We start from the raw sequence: 21269 nt of genomic DNA on the forward strand, positions 1-21269 counted from the left end.
TAATGGTAAATGGACTGCATTTATATAGCGCGTTTATCCAAAGCGCTTTACAACTGATGCCTCTCATTCGCCAGAGCAGTTAGGGGTTAGGGGTTAGGTGTCTTGCTCAGGGACACTTCGACACGCCCAGGGCGGGGTTTGAACCGGCAACCCTCCGACTGCCAGACAATCGGTCTTACCTCCTGAGCCGTGTCGCCCCTTCTCTCGCTATCAAACCGGCTGCTCTCCGCCGCCGCGGGACAGGAGCGCGATCAGTCTCTCTGCGCTATCGGCACTCGTCCGTTTGACCTTTTCGGGAGCGTTTTTCAGACCTGGGTCTGATGATTAGTTCAACCTGCTTGAAACACGCTTGGGACACCGGTAGAATTCCTGTGGATTTTTCATTTTTAAAATGAACTTTGAACTGCAGTGCTTTGAAGACACTTCTTCTTTCCTGTGTACGTTTTTGTTCGTATAATTTTTGTTGAAGAATTCTCTGGGATTCTGCAGGAGTGTTTACGGACTTTAGAGCCTTGAAAAGGTTATTTCACTCTGGCTGTGCCTTGTCATCAGGGAGGTCACCAAGCTGAAAATCAGACCGGAGATAAGGGGGAGCGGGATATCTCTCCATCGATTGGCCGCTTTCATCTCACAGCCAGTGATGAAATCACTTCCTCTCTGTTGGCTGAGAGAGAAACCCCCCCCCCCCTCACTGATTTGCCCTTTCATGGGCCTGTTCGCCTCCGGTCCTCCACGCCGGTGTTCTCGACTGAGTGAAGTACGGCACCGTACCAAACGTCCTGAGCCAATGTGCAGTCTGAATATATTGAGCCAGCAGGCTTTCGTTCACTATGGTAACTGTGGCAATGCATAAACACAGCCTGATAAGCTAAGCTAAGCTAAGCTAAGCTAAGGTAAGGTAAGATAAGGTATGGTAAAATTCAGTTACACACCCGCTTAACGCTCCCAATTACACACTCACTTAACACTCCCAAGTACGCACTCGCTTAACACTCCCAATTACACACCCGCTTAACGCTCCCAATTACACACCCGCTTAACGCTCCCAATTACACACCCGCTTAACGCTCCCAATTACACACCCGCTTAACGCTCCCAATTACACACCCGCTTAACGCTCCCACTTACACACCCGCTTAACGCTCCCGCTTACACACGCGCTTAACGGTCCCAATTACACACTCGCTTAACGCTCCCAATTACACACCCGCTTAACGCTCCCAATTACACACCCGCTTAACGCTGCCAATTACGCACTCGCGTGGAAAATGAGTCAGCCCTGAGTGGGAGCAATGAGTCGGCAAGACAGGGCTTAGCAAGATGCTACCGCACGCGCGCGAAGACCGGCGTACTGACAGCTCAAACAGACATAAAGTGTGATATATAAGATGCAGGGATAATGAGTCTTGGAGCAGTTTGTGCACAGTTCAACAGTAGCGTGTGTAATATTAACTCAAGAGGTAATGGAATGCAGGGGAAGGGATGGCCATTAAGTGTTTTAATGCCTTTGGGAAAATTAGCGCAGAAGCTAACGCTAATTGCTGCCGGCTAGGTTTGGCGAGTAGCTCGTTAGCGGCGTCGGGTCTCCGCGCGTTGGCGGGTCGTGATGTTTCCTGGCGTGAGGGTGCAAAGGAGACCCGAGATGAGAGCGCTGGATTTAGAGATCCCAGCCGAAACTGACCCATTACAGGGGTAGACAGTGCGGTTTGCCAGGGTGTGTGTCTTCAGTACTGACAAGAGATTTTTAAAAATCTCAGTGTCCAATATCATACTGCCCTGCTGGCAACTCATCACCTGCATCTTCAGTATTAATCCCTTTTGGGGATTAATAAAGTATCTGTCTGTCTCTCTCTAGTCTCTCTGTCTGTTTGTTTGTTGTTGCTGCAGTTACTGGCTATTGCTACTGGAACATTCCGAGAACACTTTCAAGGCAGTACTCTGTGCATAACGCACGGAAGATAACTGGAATCTGGTCTGCGCAATGTTAATATGGTGTTACTGTCAAATCCTGGTGTTAATTAAGAGCACCTCGAGGTACGATCGCGGTGTCTCTATTTATCCCACTGTCTCGCGGCTTGTAGGGCATGCTGTAAACAAAGGGCTTATTTTTATACAAAAGGCTTATCTCTACACCCCTGTTTAGATACAGTAGATTTCACACAACCGCTGTAATAATAAACCACACCGGTCTGTTCTTTCCTCAGCAAAATAGCATGTGCATTGTGTTCTTTTATGCTCTTTCTCTTAATTCACTCCGCCAGTTTGCCACGCCCTGCTTTGCTTTATACATCAACTCAAATCCTGCAGGTCACTGACTATTTTCAGGAATGTTAAGAGCAAGATCATTATTTCCATTGATGAGTAGATTTTGGCAAGTAGCGTGTTTGGTTGAAAGAGTGTGAAAGATCTAGAGGGTTGAAGTGTTTCAGAATAGTGTGAAAGATCTAAAGTGTTACAGTGTTTCAGAATAGTGTGAAAGATCTAAAGGGTTACAGTGTTACAGAATAGTGTGAAAGATCTAAAGGGTTACAGTGTTTCAGAAGAGTGTGACAGATCTAAAGGGTTGAAATGTTTCAGAATAGTGTGAAAGATCTTAAGGGTTAAAGTGATTCAGAAGAGTGTGAAAGCTCTAAAGGGTTAAAGTGTTTCAGAATAGTGTGAAAGATCTAAAGGGTTAAAGTGTTTCAGAAGAGTGTGACAGATCTAAAGGGTTGAAATGTTTCAGAATAGTGTGAAAGATCTAAAGGGTTAAAGTGTTTCAGACGAGTGTGAAAGATCTAAAGGGTTACAGTGTTTCAGAAGAGTGTGAAAGATCTAAAGGGTTGAAGTGTTTCAGAATAGTGTGAAAGATCTAAAGGGTTACAGTGTTTCAGACGAGTGTGAAAGATCTAAAGGGTTGAAGTGTTTCAGAATAGTGTGAAAGATCTAAAGGGTTGAAGTGTTTCAGACGAGTGTGAAAGATCTAAAGGGTTACAGTGTTTCAGAAGAGTGTGAAAGATCTAAAGGGTTGAAGTGTTTCAGAATAGTGTGAAAGATCTAAAGGGTTACAGTGTTTCAGAAGAGTGTGAAAGATCTAAAGGGTTACAGTGTTTCAGAAGAGTGTGAAAGATCTAAAGGGTTACAGTGTTTCAGAAGAGTGTGAAAGATCTAAAGGGTTGAAGTGTTTCAGAATAGCGTGAAAGCTCTAAAGGGTTACAGTGTTTCAGAATAGTGTGAAAGATCTAAAGGGTTAAAGTGTTTCAGAAGAGTGTGACAGATCTAAAGGGTTACAGTGTTTCAGAATAGTGTGAAAGATCTAAAGGGTTAAAGTGTTTCAGAATAGTGTGAAAGATATAAAGGGTTACAGTGTTTCAGAATAGTGTGAAAGATCTAAAGGGTTAAAGTGTTTCAGAATAGTGTGAAAGATCTAAAGGGTTACAGTGTTTCAGAATAGTGTGAAAGATCTAAAGGGTTACAGTGTTTCAGAAGAGTGTGAAAGATCTAAAGGGTTACAGTGTTTCAGAAGAGTGTGAAAGATCTAAAGGGTTACAGTGTTTCAGAAGAGTGTGAAAGATCTAAAGGGTTGAAGTGTTTCAGAATAGCGTGAAAGCTCTAAAGGGTTACAGTGTTTCAGAATAGTGTGAAAGATCTAAAGGGTTAAAGTGTTTCAGAAGAGTGTGACAGATCTAAAGGGTTACAGTGTTTCAGAATAGTGTGAAAGATCTAAAGGGTTAAAGTGTTTCAGAATAGTGTGAAAGATATAAAGGGTTACAGTGTTTCAGAATAGTGTGAAAGATCTAAAGGGTTAAAGTGTTTCAGAATAGTGTGAAAGATCTAAAGGGTTACAGTGTTTCAGAATAGTGTGAAAGATCTAAAGGGTTACAGTGTTTCAGAATAGTGTGAAAGATCTAAAGGGTTGAAGTGTTTCACACGAGTGTGAATGATCTAAAGGGTTGAAGTGTTTCAGAATAGCGTGAAAGCTCTAAAGGGTTACAGTGTTTCAGAATAGTGTGAAAGATCTAAAGGGTTAAAGTGTTTCAGAATAGTGTGAAAGATCTAAAGGGTTACAGTGTTTCAGAAGAGTGCGAAAGATCTAAAGGGTTAAAGTGTTACAGAAGAGTGTGAAAGATCTAAATGGTTAAAGTGTTTCAGAATAGTGTGAAAGATCTAAAGGGTTAAAGTGTTTCAGAATAGTGTGAAAGATCTAAAGGGTTAAAGTGTTTCAGAAGAGTGTGAAAGATCTAAAGGGTTACAGTGTTTCAGAATAGTGTGAAAGATCTAAAGGGTTAAAGTGTTTCAGAAGAGTGTGAAAGATCTAAAGGGTTACAGTGTTTCAGAAGAGTGTGAAAGATCTAAAGGGTTACAGTGTTTCAGAATAGCGTGAAAGATCTAAAGGGTTAAAGTATTTCAGAATAGTGTGAAAGATCTAAAGGGTTACAGTGTTTCAGAAGAGTGTGAAAGATCTAAAGGGTTTAAGTGTTTCAGGCTGTGCGTTTCGTCCAGCCCCGCCCATCTCTGCGCCTTCCACGTCCCAGCCGGAAGTGCTCTGCCCGGAGCACGCACTGCTCCGTAACTCCACTCACATCCGGGCAGCACGTAGGAGCCCGGGCAGGGGAGTTGCATGGACTTCTGTGCCCTGGACAAATGCAGGGGCCCCCTGTGGGCCCCCTTTCCCCGTTTTGAAGGCCCCCTCAACCCGATGTTATTAAAGTTGCTAATGTGGTTGTGCATTTAAATGCGCGAATCCTCGTTTCCCTTTTGTGCAAGATAGTTACCACAGTTCCGCCTTTCCTTTAAGTCTTTAACTGGCGTGCAGTCGACCCTGAAGACGTAGCGCCTGTGATCGATGAGTCACATGATGGCTGCTGTCATTAAGGATGATTGGCTAAAAATAACCGTTCATGTGAATCCTTGGTGTCTTAGGCCGCATTAAGACAGCGCTGGGATTTTTTTTTGGACCAATATGCCCTGGCTTATACAGTGCACAGTGAATATAATATAATACTGATATACAGTGAAGTCGGTATAGGGGTGTTCGAGTTAGCTGACCAAAAGCCCTTCTTTATTTTCTGTTGATCTAAGACCCTGTGGTGACGCTGAGAGCCGGACTGGTGGAAACGTAGTCCAGATCTGCGGTTTTATTGACTCGAGTACCGTCTCAAACCTTCATCACAGCATTTCAGATGGCCCATGCCCGAGGCTGCTTTTCATTCCAGCTTCCCAGAGATCACATTTTACACATGAGTGGGTACACAGGCAGGGGCCACGCATACAGATGCATAATGGACTGTGATAGTGCAGGCCAGGACTTTCATCGCTGAGAAAATCCCTTCGGAGTTGCGCAACACTCACGTGACGGTCGAGCCTTGCCACCTTCTGTAGATTTGGCTTTACCTAGAGGAGGTTTGTTTCTACGTAAAATTCTGTCCCTGGAAGTCATGGATTACGATGCGAGCGTTCTGACTTTGCAGTTGGGAATTCAGTATAAGCCAAAATACTGTTACGTTAGTCTGCTGTCAGTTCAGTAATGAATGACTATACTGAGTGAGCACTCAGCTCTTTCTACTGGGGAATGTGTTCCTGGGTCAGAATCAACTTTTTTTTTCCCACTAAGTGGTTGGGACTGTTTTGGGGGTGGGGCTAGCTGCATTTTGGGGGTGGGGCTATGTTTTTAAGCTGGTCTCAGATCTGTGTTCAAGGCAGGAAAATTCCCAGAGCTTTGTGACATCACACCCCTGATTGTGAAGTGAGAAGTACTGGGGCAGCCAGAAAACAGGGAGGGGCCAGTGAACAGACAAACTGAGTGTGTGCAGAGGGGCAAGGGGCAGGGGCCAGTGAAGAGACAAACTGAGCGTGTGCAGAGGGGCAAGGGGGAGGGGCCAGTGAACAGACAAACTGAGTGTGTGCACAGGGGCAAGGGGGAGGGGCCAGTGAACAGACAAACTGAGCGCGTGCAGAGGGGCAAGGGGGAGGGGCCGGTGAACAGAAAAACAGAGCGCGTGCAGAGGGGCGAGGGGGAGGGGCCGGTGAACAGACAAACTGAGCGCGTGCAGAGGGGCGAGGGGGAGGGGCCGGTGAGTGAGATCAGGTAACGAGTTCCCGAGGGACCGCCTGTGTTAGGAGTTGGCTACAGATGGCCAGGTGCAGCTCGTTAGCACACGCCTCATAACACCGTTCCAGTGGTCGCCATGGTCACCACGACTTACCTTTTCAACCCTGTGGATTCTGTAACAACCAAGCCAAGAGCTGTGTGTGATAAAGAGATATAAGACAGGGACAGTAGGCCAGACGCAGACTACAGTCAGCAACCCTGTGTATTCTGTAACAACCAAGCCAAGAGCTGTGTGTGATAAAGAGATATAAGACAGGGACAGTAGGCCAGACGCAGACCACAGTCAGCAACCCTGTGTATTCTGTAACAACCAAGCCAAGAGCTGTGTGCGATAAAGAGATATAAGACAGGGACAGTAGGCCAGACGCAGACCACAGTCAGTCACAGTTATACCGCATACAGGAGGAGGCTGACAGACAGCCAGGTGGAAGTACCATTCAGGTGAGATGGGATTGTAAATTGAACTGACACCATTGGTCATACTGGCATTCAGACAAAACGACTGAATTTTACAGGATGTTTGGAAACGCATAAATCGAGCGGCAGGAAGGTAAACTGAACGATGTGCAACTGATTTCGTGGCTGATTACGAGGGAACTGCATCTGAGACAAGACTGCGGTCGTATCCTGATAGAATTTTCCAGAAAAATCGTATTTAATTTATGGTAATCGTTTGACTCATTTTAAAAGCACAGAGAAGGACCGTGCGGTTTAATTAAAACACAGCTCGGTCTGTACGCTGGTAATTAGCATTGTGCGTGCAGTAATTACTGTACGTTTTTTTTTTTTTCCTGAAGAAACACCCGGAAAGCTGCAGCCAGTTTTGACGGCGTGATTTGCATTCGAAAGAGGAGCGATCGAAAGCGGGTCCAAACCCTGGAGACCATATCCGCGATAATGATACGAAAGCCGCTCGAGCGTCTGTAGCTCCGGCGCTAACGTTCATTACCGCTAGCGTAATTGCGCCGTTCGTTTCCGTGGCGCCGGTGCGTCGGGCGTCGTAAGAGCGGCCCGCGAACGGCTCCCGCCGCTTCCTGCCTCTCTCACGGCGGCTCGCGTCGCCGCGGGGAGCGATAGGACGCGGCCGCCTGGAGGCGGGGCCTAAAGCGTCGTGAAGGCACCCGCCGCTTTGCTGATTGGTGCGGCAGGACCTGGACAGCTGGTTACCTGGGCGACCCCTTCCTGCACCTCCCATGGCAGATTCTGTACACCCGCCACACGCTCAGCTTGTGCTCTGAGCACGAAGCTGAAACATTCCAATTTGGTGCATCTTATGAATATTAATGAAGGGGGTGTGGTCAGTAACCATAACTTGGCAAGGGATGTTTCTTCTTGTCCCTGTCAACCTCCCGTAGTTGGGAAGAAGAGAGAATGGAAAGAACTGGCCATCTACAGTATCTTAGTGCCAGTGCTACCCACTGTAATTCTGATTGGCTGATAAATTAGTCCAATGGGCTGAGCTTATATCCGGGAAGCGTGTCCTCATTCAGGCCTAATTGTTGTGAATTGCTTCAGAGGAGAGGTGTTTTTGGTCAAAGACAAGTGCTGGCTTGCAGGACTTTTTAGATGATAACTAGATTCGTAGAAAGGAATAATGCTTTATTAATAAAAGAATCAATAACTTGTTTCTCCTGTGGGTGCTTTGCAATGCTCCCGATCTGGCTCTTCTTTCATACTATAAAATGCCAGTTGTTGCTTTTATTTTCTTAGTCCTGATAGACAGCAGGGCATCATAAATGTACCAGTGGTGCAGTTTAGTACATCAGAACTCCCAGCTAAACCAGAGAGCCTCATCTGTTTGTTGATGATTGTGAGCTAAGTAGAGATTTCAGACCGGAGACATAGGCAAGGTGCCTGAATGGCGGTTTCTGTGCTCTGTAGTAATTCTGTAATAGTCCCTTGCGGAATGTCCATCACAGCAGTATTGACCAATGAGAACGTGCCTTTCATCCAAGACCGATGATGGTGATTGGCTTCGCAAGTTGTCCAATCTGTTTTATGTCTTTTGACCTCTGAGCAGTTTAGCAGCTGAGTCTCTCTTTTCTCCATTAACCTGTGAAAATCACTTCCTGCTTAAGTAGTTTACTTCAAGGCATTCAGATCAATCCGGCGATCCTTTATTATTAAGCAAGTAAATAAGCCTTGACGATAGCATCGATCCAGCTCTGAATATTAACGGCTTCCCTCTGCAATTACTGTACAGAATGATTTAAGTACTGCATTAATGATGAAGAATAGGAATCAAACCTGCAACCGTCATTTATGTTTGAGTCTGCTTGTGCGTGTGTGTGTGAGAGAGAGAGAGAGAGAGAGAGATTGTGTGTAAATATATACGTTATGAGATTGTGTGTGAGTTTGTGTGTGTAAATATATACATTATGAAGGGATTTACATGCAAACACAAATATTCATATTAAGTGCAACATGTCACATGTATGTTGTTTTCAGGCTTTTTGCCTGATGATGTTCAGTGTGTGCGCCAGTCGCGCGTGTAGATAGCAGCTGGGGTCAGCACGTCCTGTTTCTTCCACACCGCTTGACGCCGAGCGCATTAACATAACGAGGAGCTAACGAGCGCTGTAACGGGAGCTGGCGAACCCGACGCAGGGGGTCAGCGGAAACGCGAGAGCCGTTTCCACGGGCTAACCGTTGAGCCGAGGGAGCGGACGCCGCTCGGCTCTCCCTCCATTACAGCTCCAGGGCGTTCACACCGGTCAGGTGACTCCTCCATTACGGCTCCAGGACGTTCACACCGGTCATGTGACTCCTCCATTACGGCTCCAGGGCGTTCACACCGGTCATGTGACTCCTCCATTACGGCTCCAGGGCGTTCACACCGGTCAGGTGACTCCTCCATTACGGCTCCAGGGCGTTCACACCGGTCAGGTGACTCCTCCATTACGGCTCCAGGACGTTCACACCGGTCATGTGACTCCTCCATTACGGCTCCAGGGCGTTCACACCGGTCAGGTGACTCCTCCATTACGGCTCCAGGGCGTTCACACCAGTCAGGTGACTCCTCCATTACGGCTCCAGGGCGTTCACACCGGTCAGGTGACTCCTCCATTACGGCTCCAGGACGTTCACACCGGTCATGTGACTCCTCCATTACGGCTCCAGGGCGTTCACACCGGTCATGTGACTCCTCCATTACGGCTCCAGGGCGTTCACACCAGTCATGTGACTCCTCCATTACGGCTCCAGGGCGTTCACACCGGTCAGGTGACTCCTCCATTACAGCTCCAGGGCGTTCACACCGGTCAGGGTGACTCCTCCATTATGGCTCCAGGGCGTTCACACCGGTCAGGTGACTCCTCCATTATGGCTCCAGGGCGTTCACACCGGTCAGGTGACTCCCTCCATTATGGCTCCAGGACGTTCACACCGGTCAGGTGACTCCTCCATTACGGCTCCAGGGCGTTCACACCGGTCAGGGTGACTCCTCCATTACGGCTCTAGGGCGTTCACACCGGTCAGGTGACTCCTCCATTACGGCTCCAGGGCATTCACACTGGTCAGGTGACTCCTCCATTACGGCTCCAGGGCGTTCTGAATCTGTAGGCTGTGACCTCCTCTGGCTTTTGTTTCTTGTTGTACGTCTTGCGGTTGTTTGCTGAAATTTGTGTGTTTGTCTGCTGAAAGTCGTGTGTTTGTCTGCTGAAAGTCGCGTGTTTGTCTGCTGAAAGTCGCGTGTTTGTCTGCTGAAAGTCGCGTGTTTGTCTTCTGAAAGTCGTGTGTTTGTTTGCTGAAAGTTGTGTGTTTGTCTGCTGAAAGTTGCTTGTTTGTCTGCTGAAAGTCGTATGTTTGTTTGCTGAAAGTCATGTGTTTGTCTGCTGAAAGTTGTGTGTTTGTCTGCTGAAAGTTGTGTGTTTGTCTGCTGAAAGTCATGTGTTTGTCTGCTGAAAGTCGCGTGTTTGCTGAAAGTCGTGTTTGTCTGCTGAAAGTCATGTGTTTGCTGAAAGTTGCGTGTTTGTCTGCTGAAAGTCGTGTGTTTGTCTGCTGAAAGTTGCGTGTTTGTCTGCTGAAAGTTGCGTGTTTGTCTGCTGAAAGTTGCGTGTTTGTCTGCTGAAAGTTGCGTGTTTGTCTGCTGAAAGTTGCGTGTTTGTTTGCTGAAAGTCGCGTGTTTGTCTGCTGAAAGTTGCGTGTTTGTCTGCTGAAAGTTGCGTGTTTGTCTGCTGAAAGTTGCGTGTTTGTCTGCTGAAAGTCGTGTGTTTGTCTGCTGAAAGTTGCGTGTTTGTCTGATGAATGCTCACGGGCGAGCTTTCACACGGACCTCTCGGCCCATACGAGGGCGGGCCTGTCGATCGGGGCGCGCTCCATGGGCCCTCAGCGGCCTGAGCTCCTGACATCAAAGGCGGTTCCTCGCATCGAACGATTCACAGCCTCTGGGTGCATGCACTGTATGATATGATCTGATAATAAAATGATTTCTCAGTTCAACTCGCTCAGTTTTTCATTACATTACATTCATTTGGCTGACGCCTTTATCCAAAGTGACGTACAAAAAAGTGCATTTTCATGATCGTAGACAACTGCTGAACATAGGTTCAGTAAGTTTTCCCCATGTCTTACCACCTACATACCCACCTTTCCCCCCCCCCCCCCTCCCCCCGCAGGTAAAACGCAGATGATGGGGGAGATCAAAATTGCCCTAAAGAAGGAGCTGAAGACAGAGGGAGAGCAGCTCATCGTGGAGATCCTCCAGTGCAGGAACATCACCTACAAATTCAAGACCCCCGACCACCTCCCAGGTAGGCCCCCCCGCCCACAGGCCGCGCTTCGGGACGTCGCTGCAACGTCGCGGGAACGTTGTGAGAACGTTGCACGTGAGCCTGAGTCTGAACCTGAGTTGAGTTTGTGTGTCCCATCTCTTCTAATGGGCGTTCTTTGTCTTGGTTGCGTGCCGCAGAGCCAAAGCTCTAGCTAGCGCCGCGGTGAGATTAGCTGCATTCGGAGCGCTAGCTCTGATTCGCTCTAGCTAGCGCCGCAGTAAGATTAGCTGCATTCGGAGCGCTAGCTCTGATTCGCTCTAGCTAGCGCCACGGTAAGATTAGCTGCATTCGGAGCGCTAGCTCTGATTTGCTCTAGCTAGCGCCACGGTAAGATTAGCTGCATTCGGAGCGCTAGCTCTGATTCGCTCTAGCTAGCGCCGCGATAAGATTAGCTGCATTCGGAGCGCTAGCTCTGATTCGCTCTAGCTAGCGCCACGGTGAGATTAGCTGCATTCAGAGCGCTAGCTCTAATTCGCTCTAGCTAGCGCCGCGGTGAGATTAGCTGCATTTGCAGCGCTAGCTCTGATGCGTAGCCACTGAGAAAACGGCCGCTCTCCTTGTCAGACCTGTACGTGAAGCTCTACGTGGTCAACGTGGCGACGCAGAAGCGAGTGATCAAGAAGAAGACGAGGGTGTGCCGGCACGACCGGGAGCCGTCCTTCAACGAGACGTTCCGCTTCGCCATGAACCCCGCGGGGCACTCCATCCAGGTACGGCCCCGGGGACGGGCCGCCGGCTCCTCCAGGGGAGCGCGTCCTGAGACATACAGCAGAGGAAAGAGCCTCATAACTGGGCCACCTTCCTCCCTTTGACTGCTCTGTGAACAGAATTTAGAAAGTTAAGCAGTCAGTCAGCTTTTCGCCTGAACGTTAATGAGTATTAATTGGGCCTTGCACTGCCTGGAAAGTGAGCGAGAATGCTTTAGAGAGTTAGAAAGATGTCGGACTGGCTTAATTCAAACCGCATTGTTGTTTTCCTTGGGCAAATATTATTGTCTCTTTTCGTTATTCACGCTATTTGCATTTTGGGGCCCACCAAACATTTCGTATCGATTAAAACAGGAGAATTGTTGAAGTACAAACATCAGTAGAAAAGGTTTTAGACTTGCTGCTTCTAGACACAGTCAGATATAGATTAGCATGGAGGGTGGACAGACAACAGCGGTGTCTGAACATTCCTACAACATTGTTCTAGCGTTGTAAAAAAACCTTTTAGGTCACAGGGGGGCACAGTGGAGCTCTTTTCGGGCTGGGGTTAGATGGGACGCGTAGCATTAATGACCTCTGTCGCTCCTCCCCTGCGTCCAGCTCTTCCTGGTGTCGAACGGGGGGAAGTTTGTGAAGAAGACGCTGATCGGCGAGGCCTACATCTGGCTGGACAAGGTGGACCTGCGGAAGCGGGCGGTGAGCTGGCACAAGCTGCTGGCCAGCTCCCTGCAGACCCACCCCTAGGAGACTGGCGGAGAGGGGTCGCGGAAAGGTCAAGGGGCGGGGCCCCGCAGGCCAGGCCGGGGTCTTAAAGGAAGGGAGGTTGGGAATGTCCGGGGACGCTCCCCTTTTTTGCGGGGAGCGAGTGGGCGGAGCTTATGAGCCGAGGACACGCCCCCACCCCCCCCACCGTCATTTTCCCAGCCGAAAACCCAGGCGGGAGGAGGAGCCTGGCGTGAGACGGACAGGCGCTCACGGGGGAAGGGGGGGGGGGTGGGGAGGAGGGGCCAAGGAACGAGGTGGCGGGACGCCGGACCGGCCATCTTCCCGCGACGGGGGCCGGCACGCACCGAACCCCGCGCCGCAGCCAAACCTGACGTCGCAATGTCACACCCCAGCCCCGCCCCCCACCCGGCCCCATCGTCACGCCGCCTCTGCAGGAGGGAACAAGCCACAGAAACGTGCCGGTTTATTCCGTTTTTACATTCATTCGCAGAATCCATTTTCCTGCCGTTTGCATTGCAGTATTCCACCAACCGGAGACACAGTTCATTCCTGGTAGACAGCTTTTTTAAATTATTATTCATGAGTCTGTCTTGATCATGATTTGAGTCGATCTACAAAGCTGCAGTCCATATTTTTATTTTTGTATTTCGTTTTTTTTTCACCTGAATACTGGAACAAAGGTTCAACAAAGAATTGTGGTCAGGGAACAGAGAATCTATTATACTTTTCACCGTATAATAATATCGTAGATACATATTTTTCTTCTTAAAAAGTATGCTTGTGACTGAAGGCAAGGCCGTAAAAATGGAAAATCCTCTTTTTGCTGCTAGACCCCTGTGTCTTAACTCATACGTGTATATTCGCATATAGATATATGAGAAATACAAGTTGGAAAAATGTACAAAGTATGCATTTAAAAGATACCTGAAAGAAACTATAGAGGTCAGTGTGCATGGATGTAGTTATGGTGTAAAATCACACTCATGCACAGAAATGAAATTAGTTTATTCATGTAATAAATAAGATTTATTTTGTACATATTGGAGTATTTTGTGCGAAAAAATACACATATATATCCTGTCACAGACAATCCTGTTGGTTGATTATGGTGTAAGGTGTTATAAATATGTAACATTGAGCACAAGTGAAAGATAAATGATTAAATATGTACTGAGAACGGAATTCAGAGAGAACAACTACTGTATAAAATTTAGGCGCCATATATTTTTGATTTCATATCATGGAAAAATATCCCTTTGATGCATAGAGTTGTACTTTCCAAAGTATGGTTTACACTATGTGATGTCACAGAATGTGACTTCCTGTTCAGAGAGTCCAGCACGGCCATGATTTTAGTTCTGTTCAAATGTCCTGGAAGTCTTTTTATGGGTTTGAAGTCTACAGTCGTATGATTTTTGTCTTTTACACATTTGGTCAGATGCTTAGAAACTGCCTGTGTCTTACCGGAGAAGTTGTTGGTAGAAACTTCAGCCTCGGCTAATTACCAGCCATTGGTGAGCAGCTGAAGGTAAATTGTAAGCAGTTGGTACCATCAAATCACAGTTCATGATTGGACATGTGATCCTTTTTGTATCATGCGACCGCTACCCCCCCCCCCCCCCCCCACCCCCCCCCACCCCCCCACCCCCACCCAAAATACCCATTTAAGTTCTGAGAACACCATTGTTTAATGTTATATGTGCAAAATGTCGTCAGACGTACTGTTAGGCTACCAATTTTGTGTCTCAGCAGAACTTGTAGTGATATAAACGTCGGAGTGTCGTGATGCTGAATTTCTGGTCTGACCGTGTGGAGTCATGGTTCTCGCTGTCGTCCGCGGTGTCGTGTGTTGTTCTTTTGCTGGTCCCACGTGCGCGTCTGTCCACGTGCGTTTGAACTCAGTGTTCTTTATTCAGACGGAGTCTTGGATTGAGTCCGGCCCCCCACGCCTTCGTCGAGCTCCCCGGAAAAAAAAAAAATTAACCGGCTACACGCGGTAGTCATGGATACAGCCTTTTACCGCAAGACTAGCTTTATCGTGCTGATGCATAAGTGTGTTTGTATCGGTCTCGTTTCCCTGTTTGTTTGTGTTTCTCGATCGGTGTAAAATACAAGAAACCGAACAGTGCAATTCTGGTACAAAGTGACAAGTGGCTGCTGCTCGTCTCCCGTCAGACTGTCTCTCGAGGTTTTTACACTGGCAGCCGGAGAAGTTTAATCGTGCGGCGATATCACCGGCACTACATGCAATGCGGATACACGGACGAGTAAATGTGTCAACTTTGCTCATAGTGTTAAATATTTGAGGGTTGGTTTATAAAAGATATATATGATTTTCACATGTGCCAACCTAATATTCTAACCAAATCCATAGGTTCTGTTGACATGATTCTATGCAACGTAGACTATGTGCTTTGAATGCATTTTCTTAACATATAAAATATAAGCAAACATTTTGTCTGAAAACAGAATATCTTATGAGAAAATTACTTTGTAAATTATGAAAAAAAGAAAAATTGATATTTTTTGCTTTTTTTAAATCTTCTACTAGTTTTGATTCATGATGTATGTGGAGTTGTGCACTTTAAAAGAGTTTTGTTTTTTGTCTTGTTTGTTAAACGTTGCTCATTCGAAGTTGTACTTGCACAAAAAAACATTTTATTTTATCAACACTTCAAGGGAAGAGTTTGAATGGTAAAAGGGCATTTTTGGTCAGCAGCACAAAGTCTGTGTTTACAGTGTTTGGAGAAAATATGCATTCGGAATTGCTGCGTATTTCTGCATTAGCGTACGGCAGTTCAATGATATTCAGCAGTAGCTTAACATCCAGTGGAGGTGCAGTCCCGTGTCCCTCATAATTTTGAAGACTTGGATATACATATGCACGGTAAAATGCTTAGTGTCAACTTGCACAGAGAGGGATCAAGTGTATTATATCAGAACACAATTTAAGTTTTACTGTGTGGTAAAATCTTCATCAAATTTTATTTTTAGTACTCCCAGTTTGAAATTATTTTATTTTTTTCAGTACATGTATTTAAAATAGGGGGGGAAAACAAGGTTTTTATGTGAATATGATAACGCAATGTTACGTTTGAGATGCATATAATTTGAACCACGTCCGTTTTTAATACGAGCTCTCCTGTTCGAATGCTGCCTTCTTTAGTCCCCAAGCGAGTAAAACACCTTCGGTTTCTTTATTACTCTCATGTTTGCTGATGGCCTGGAAGAGAAGGGGTATTACGGTTAATTTCAACCGAGCGAATGTGGTTTCTTTCTTCGTATGCCGTGTAAATACAAAAAAAAAAAAAAGCGTTTTTTTTTTCTATGAGAAGAGACTTTTTGGTTGGCATTGCGCATGTGACTGTGAAGAGAGAAAAAAAACAAGTCTATCTGTGTGGTGATCCAGTGATGTAATCAGGTGAACATTTAATTGGCTCAATAAATCGTGTGCTGTCCACCCATCCTAATCCGTACAGCAGACCCTAAAATCTCACGGGATGACAGACGGGGGCAAAAAGTGAATCGGCTTCAGTGACTGCTGGAGGATTTAAATGTTTTCACATTGGATGTCGCATGTGTCCTTGGTGGTTTGTTAATATTTTTGCTTCCAGGTTATATAAAAAAATAAAATTAAAAAAACAGAGAGGAAAATTGTATACATTTGTTTAAAACGGTATGCTGACTGTACAAAGATATGCTTGTAAAATCTGTCTGGGTTTTCACTCCATGTAAAAATGAAAGAATCTAATGTCATGGTTTTGTGGTTGTACACAGGATGTATTGAGATATTATGCAAATTGTGCTGTAAAAATGCTGTTTCTCTGAGTAAATAATAAATATAAAAAAGTTCTAATCCAAAAATGTGTCCTTTGGTTTGTGCAGATGCACTTTAAATGTAAGTCATTTTATTCCCTCCAGTTGCTGCTGAGTATCTCAGCTGAGGACAAAAAAGAGAGGGCTGTTGGTTATCTCTTCTAAGGATGTGTCCAGATTACAGCTGTTTTTTTTGGTTATCTTAAGTGAGTTGATTATCTTAGCTGGGGATTTATCAGTGTTGAGGTGATTATCTTAGCTGGGGATATGTCAGTGTGGAAGTCGATTTTCTTAGTTCAGGATGTGGCAGGGTACGCAGTTGATCATCTCTGCAGATAATTCATCATTGTGGATGTGATTATTGTCACTGAGGATTTATCAATGTTGAGTTGATTATTTTAGCTGAGGATATATGCGTAGGAGTTTCCTATTTTACCAAACTTGTTGCCAGGGTTGCAGTGGATTATCTTTGTTGAGGATGTGTGAGTGTAGCATTTTATTCTCTTAGCAGAGGATTTGTCAGTGTGGGAGTTTTCTTAGATGAAGATGTACCAGCATGGCAGTTGATTATCTTACCCAAGGAGTGCTCGGTTTGCAGTTGATTATTGTGGAGTTATTGTGAAATTGTGGAATTAATTATTTTATCTGACAACCTAAAATCTTGGAATTAATTATCTAAGCTAAAGGATTTATCAGTGTTTAGTTGATTGATCTTAACTGAGCACTTTATGCCAAGGATTAGGCTTCTTCTTCTTCTGCTGGATAAATGTAGTCCAATCACCCTCCTGCATAAATAAACAGGAATGGAAACTCTCCATTGAAAATGAGCATCAAATAAGAAATCTTAAGCAGAAATACAAGCTTGTGAAATCTGCAAGCACAAATTATTTTTCAACTTATATATTACAGATCGAATGATTCTAGAGTTTTATCTAATACCAAGACTATTAAACCTATTAAACAACTGTAAAGTCCCTTTTATTAAATCAGTTGTGGTTTAACATCTTCAGAAAAAAAGCCAATCTGCACGCATAAATAATTACCTATTAAATTGTATTTGACAAAATCGGTTGCATGCAACGCTTTATGCCAAGGATTTGGCTCCCTCTGCTGGACTCACTGAGTCCTTACAGGAGTGCAGTAAGCACTCGAATATTTGCTGCTTTTTCTACCCGTTACTGCACAGAAAAAGAAAATTTCGGCTCATGCTTGCTGCAAAGGGGCTTCTACATTAAGGGCTCGTTCCAGTCACTTACTTTGCCCTTCCATGCGTCCTTTCCTAGTATGGAGGGCTAAATGGGCCAAAAATACCTGAAATTGATGTGTGGAACCACGCGTTGTCAACTTGTTGTCAACGGGTGCATTCCAATCGCTTATTTTTACCTCCTTAGACTGAAAATTACAGTTTATGGTTAATAAATACATTGTATTGGTTTTAAAAGATTCCTAAAAACCTAAATACCTTTGTTTTTGGTTTTTGAGAAAGAATTGTCATTGTACTTTCAATCATTGATGTTTATTAAAAAAAGAAGAATGCAGAAAGATTGAAATGTGTATTCATCCTCTATAATATACCTCTTCTTGGTATATCATTAGAAGTGAAAATTGTCCATAAATGTCTAGGACCCATGTGTGATATGTGTATGTTATTTACTTATTGTTTTATTTTGTTTCGTTTCTTCTTATTTGTTTTGTTTGATAGTTTTTTTAATCATAAAGATAATTGTGAATTGATTACATTTATACAGAACTTCTATTCTCATCATCTCCAACCTCCAACAATGCATAGTGCACACCTGTGAGTGATGTCATGCTGACAAATCTGTCTCTGCCTGTATTTATCCATAAAGCCAACACTATTGCTATTTTTTGTCACAATGTATACATAGTGCCACCATGAAGAGAAGAGGTCACCACAAATGTGGGGCCCTGTCACCACGGCGATGGAGTCGTCCTCACACAGGCCCACCAGGACATCCCCAAACATCGCCCCCCCCCCCTCCCCTCCCCCACGCTCCACAAGGAACAGCCACAGCCCCCAGTGAAGAGTGCAGCGTGTTGGTGTATCTGCAGCATCCCAACACTGACTAGACCGGTGTCTCATTACTGTTTCATACCCAAGACTTCGCTGACGACTTGTGTAGGGTGTGAGTAACTCAGCTGCACCAAGGCACAGTATCTCAACACACTGTAAATGTACAGAGGAGATTCTGCTCCTACGGGACTGATGAACTCACACTGTACAGTGGGGCGTGATGTTCTGCTTGCTTTTATCAGTCAAGAGGAAAAGATATGCCATAGAAAGCGACTTGAAACAATTCAGGAAACATTGGGTGGCATCGCTTTGGAATACATCTTATTTAATTTCGGTGAGGCAAGATAGCCTATGTATTGTTTGTAGTACCGTAACTTGGCGTCATTTTGATATCAATACTTTTAATGGCAGGCCAAGATTTTGCCAGTTTGAATGAATGAGTTATAGACGGTGTATGTCTTGTATGTGTGAGTAACTTGGCATTTTTGTACATTGAAAACATGTTTTTTATGAGATACAAATTACAAAACGCGCATTTACCTTTCAGTAGCACTCCCGCTGTGTGAGAATATTTATGCACAGGTGGGCACCGCATGGTTTTTTGACAGTGGTTTACTCGGGAAATTAAATCCAGCCTTTCATCGGCTTCTGCAATTGTGTCTAATTATTGATTACATATCCCAGAAACGCTTTGAAAATCACATACACTGAGTCATTATTGGCAAAACCATATTTACTAGAATAAGGGGGGTGGACTCATTTCATTTTACGTTCAACTTACATTTAGCTAATTACACAGAGCAGTGCCCGTGCCATATACTGGTCAACTTAATAATTGAACGTATGAAAAAAAAAACATTTGTGACCAATTGTTTTATTTAATTTCTTTTGTTTTTGTGCATTGAAGGGAGTGGTAAGTGGCGTGCCACTCTTAGTAAAGGCTGAGTTGTTTCGGGATGTTGCAGGTGTGTGTGAGGCAACAAGAATGACTAGATTCCCGAGAAGGGGTGAAGGAAGACGGTAATTCTGTGTGCTTGAGTTTCGAAGGGGAATTGCCGGAAAGAGTATACCTGGATTATGTGTGTCGCAGGGTGAGGCCATGTGAGAGAGCTCCTCTCAGATGTTTCTGCTGCCAAGAATATGGACATGTTGCTGCGGTATGTAGATGAGTCAGAAGACGTGGGAAGGCGTGGGAAGGACAACTGCGATGTGGGGGTGCGCAAAGTTGAGAAAGAGCAGGCAAAGCGCCTGCACTGCGAGGGAAATCACGATACGGTGTCAGCACAGTGTCCAAAAAGAATTAAGGAAAGGAAAGTGAATAAAGATGAGAGAAGAAAAGGGATTGTCGTACGCCGAAGCTGCTAAGAGAATGGAGAGACACGAGGAGATGGTGGCAATGCAAAAAGACCCGGAGCAGGAAAGGAGTGGAGCTGATCAGAATATCTGCATGGAAAATAAAAGATCTTTGGCATTCGTTGCAATGGTCATAAATTGTGCTGCTGAAATACAGGGGAAGTCGGAAAGAGTCAAGATGGTGCTGGACGCTGCAGGGAGATACTTGAACATTGTAGACGTATCTGGAGATCCCTGCACCAGATCCCTCGGCTCTGTAATCTCTGCCCACGGCTTGTCCTGTCGCTGCTGTGCTGACGACACACAACTCCTTCTCTCCTTCTCCCCATCGGACACACAGGTCCCTGCCCGCATCTCCGCCTGCCTGAGGGACATCCAGTGCTGGATGGCCAATCGCCACCTGAAGCTCAACCCGGGTAAGACGGAGCTAATCTTCATTCCTGCTCTAACCTCTCCCCTCCTTGATTTTTCCATCTCCCTAGGGGACACCTTAGTGACATCATCACCCTGTGCCAGGAATCTCGGAGTGGTGATGGACAACAGGCTGTCCCTCTCCAAGAACATCGCAGCAGTAAGCCGGGGCGTGAAGATTCTTCCTGTACAAAATCCGGAGAATCCGCCACTTACTTCTCACCACTTACTCAACCCAGCTCCTGGTCAAAGCAATGGTTCTATCCCGCCTGGACTACTGCTACTCTCTTCTGGCTGGACTACCGGCATCTGCCATCAGACCCCTGCAACTCTTCCAGAATGCTGCAGCTCGTCTGGTCTTCAACCTCCTCAGACACTCCCACGCCACCCCCCTGCTCACTACCCTCCACTGGTTGCCTGTTATGGCTAGCATCAAATTTAAAACATTGGTCCTAGCATACCAGGCAGTCAAAGGATCAGCCCCAGCATACCTCTACAAGATCTTCAAACCCTACATGCCAGCCAGACCCCTCTACCGCTACCTCAGGACACCTGGCACCTCCCCCTCTTCGCACTTGCGCTTCCCGGTCACGTCTCCTGTCTGTTTTGGCTCCACGATGGTGGAATGACCTCCCCGTGGAAGTCAGAACAGCTAAGACCCTGACCACCTTCAAACGACGACTGAAGACTCACCTCTTCAGGCTGCACCTCTCCCCATCCCTCCCTACCTCCCTGTAGTCTCTAATTGACTATGTAATCTTAGGGTTGTAGCTAGGCAAGCTGTTTATCTTAGTTGACTTAGTTATTGCACTTGTGCCTACTCAACTATTGCTTGTTTTATTTGCATAGACTGCTTTGTTGCTGTTTTTGTTGTGTTAATCAGATTAACCTACAGAGTCCAAGTTAAACTATGCGGTTGTTCCCTGCACTTGGAACTGTACTTCCCTCTAGGGTTTTCAACACACTTGTTCCTGGTTTTGGTTATACACTTTGTTGTACGTCACGCTGGATAAGAGCATCTGCCAAATGCCTGTAATGTAATGTAATGGAGAAGATCTAGATGTTACACTGCGGGAAGGATTTGCATAAACTCAGGCAATTGGGTCTGGGTTATAGAATGGAATATGTCGTGACTGGGATCACTTTGGGTGGACATTGTAAATAGTTATAGTAATGTGAAGTTGTTACATACCAGCAAATGCCGGGAATGCAACATTTCTGGACGCCAACCACAGTAAAACAAAACAGAAACAGAAACACTCTGGTACAATAGGTGGTGGCATGCACCTTTAACGTTGGTTTGTAGTCTGCCAGTAAAATCAAAGAAGAAGAACTGCGTCACCAAGCGAATGTTTAAG

General features: G+C 45.6%; 1 protein-coding gene across 1 annotated transcript in view; it reads left to right on the top strand.

Annotated features, from left to right (window-relative positions):
- LOC118219211 (protein piccolo-like) overlaps positions 1-13903 on the top strand; it is a 103725-nt gene extending 89822 nt beyond the window's left edge. Inside the window, exons 26-28 of the mRNA XM_035402207.1 lie at positions 10708-10842; positions 11428-11573; positions 12171-13903. Coding sequence (XP_035258098.1) covers positions 10708-10842; positions 11428-11573; positions 12171-12314 — 425 coding nt within the window. The 3' untranslated portion in view covers positions 12315-13903. The remainder of the gene's footprint in view (positions 1-10707; positions 10843-11427; positions 11574-12170) is intronic.
- The last annotated feature ends 7366 nt before the right edge of the window (positions 13904-21269 follow it).

The sequence above is a fragment of the Anguilla anguilla genome, chromosome 19 (genome assembly GCF_013347855.1).
Source record: "Anguilla anguilla isolate fAngAng1 chromosome 19, fAngAng1.pri, whole genome shotgun sequence".
Classification (NCBI taxonomy): Eukaryota; Metazoa; Chordata; class Actinopteri; order Anguilliformes; family Anguillidae; genus Anguilla; species Anguilla anguilla.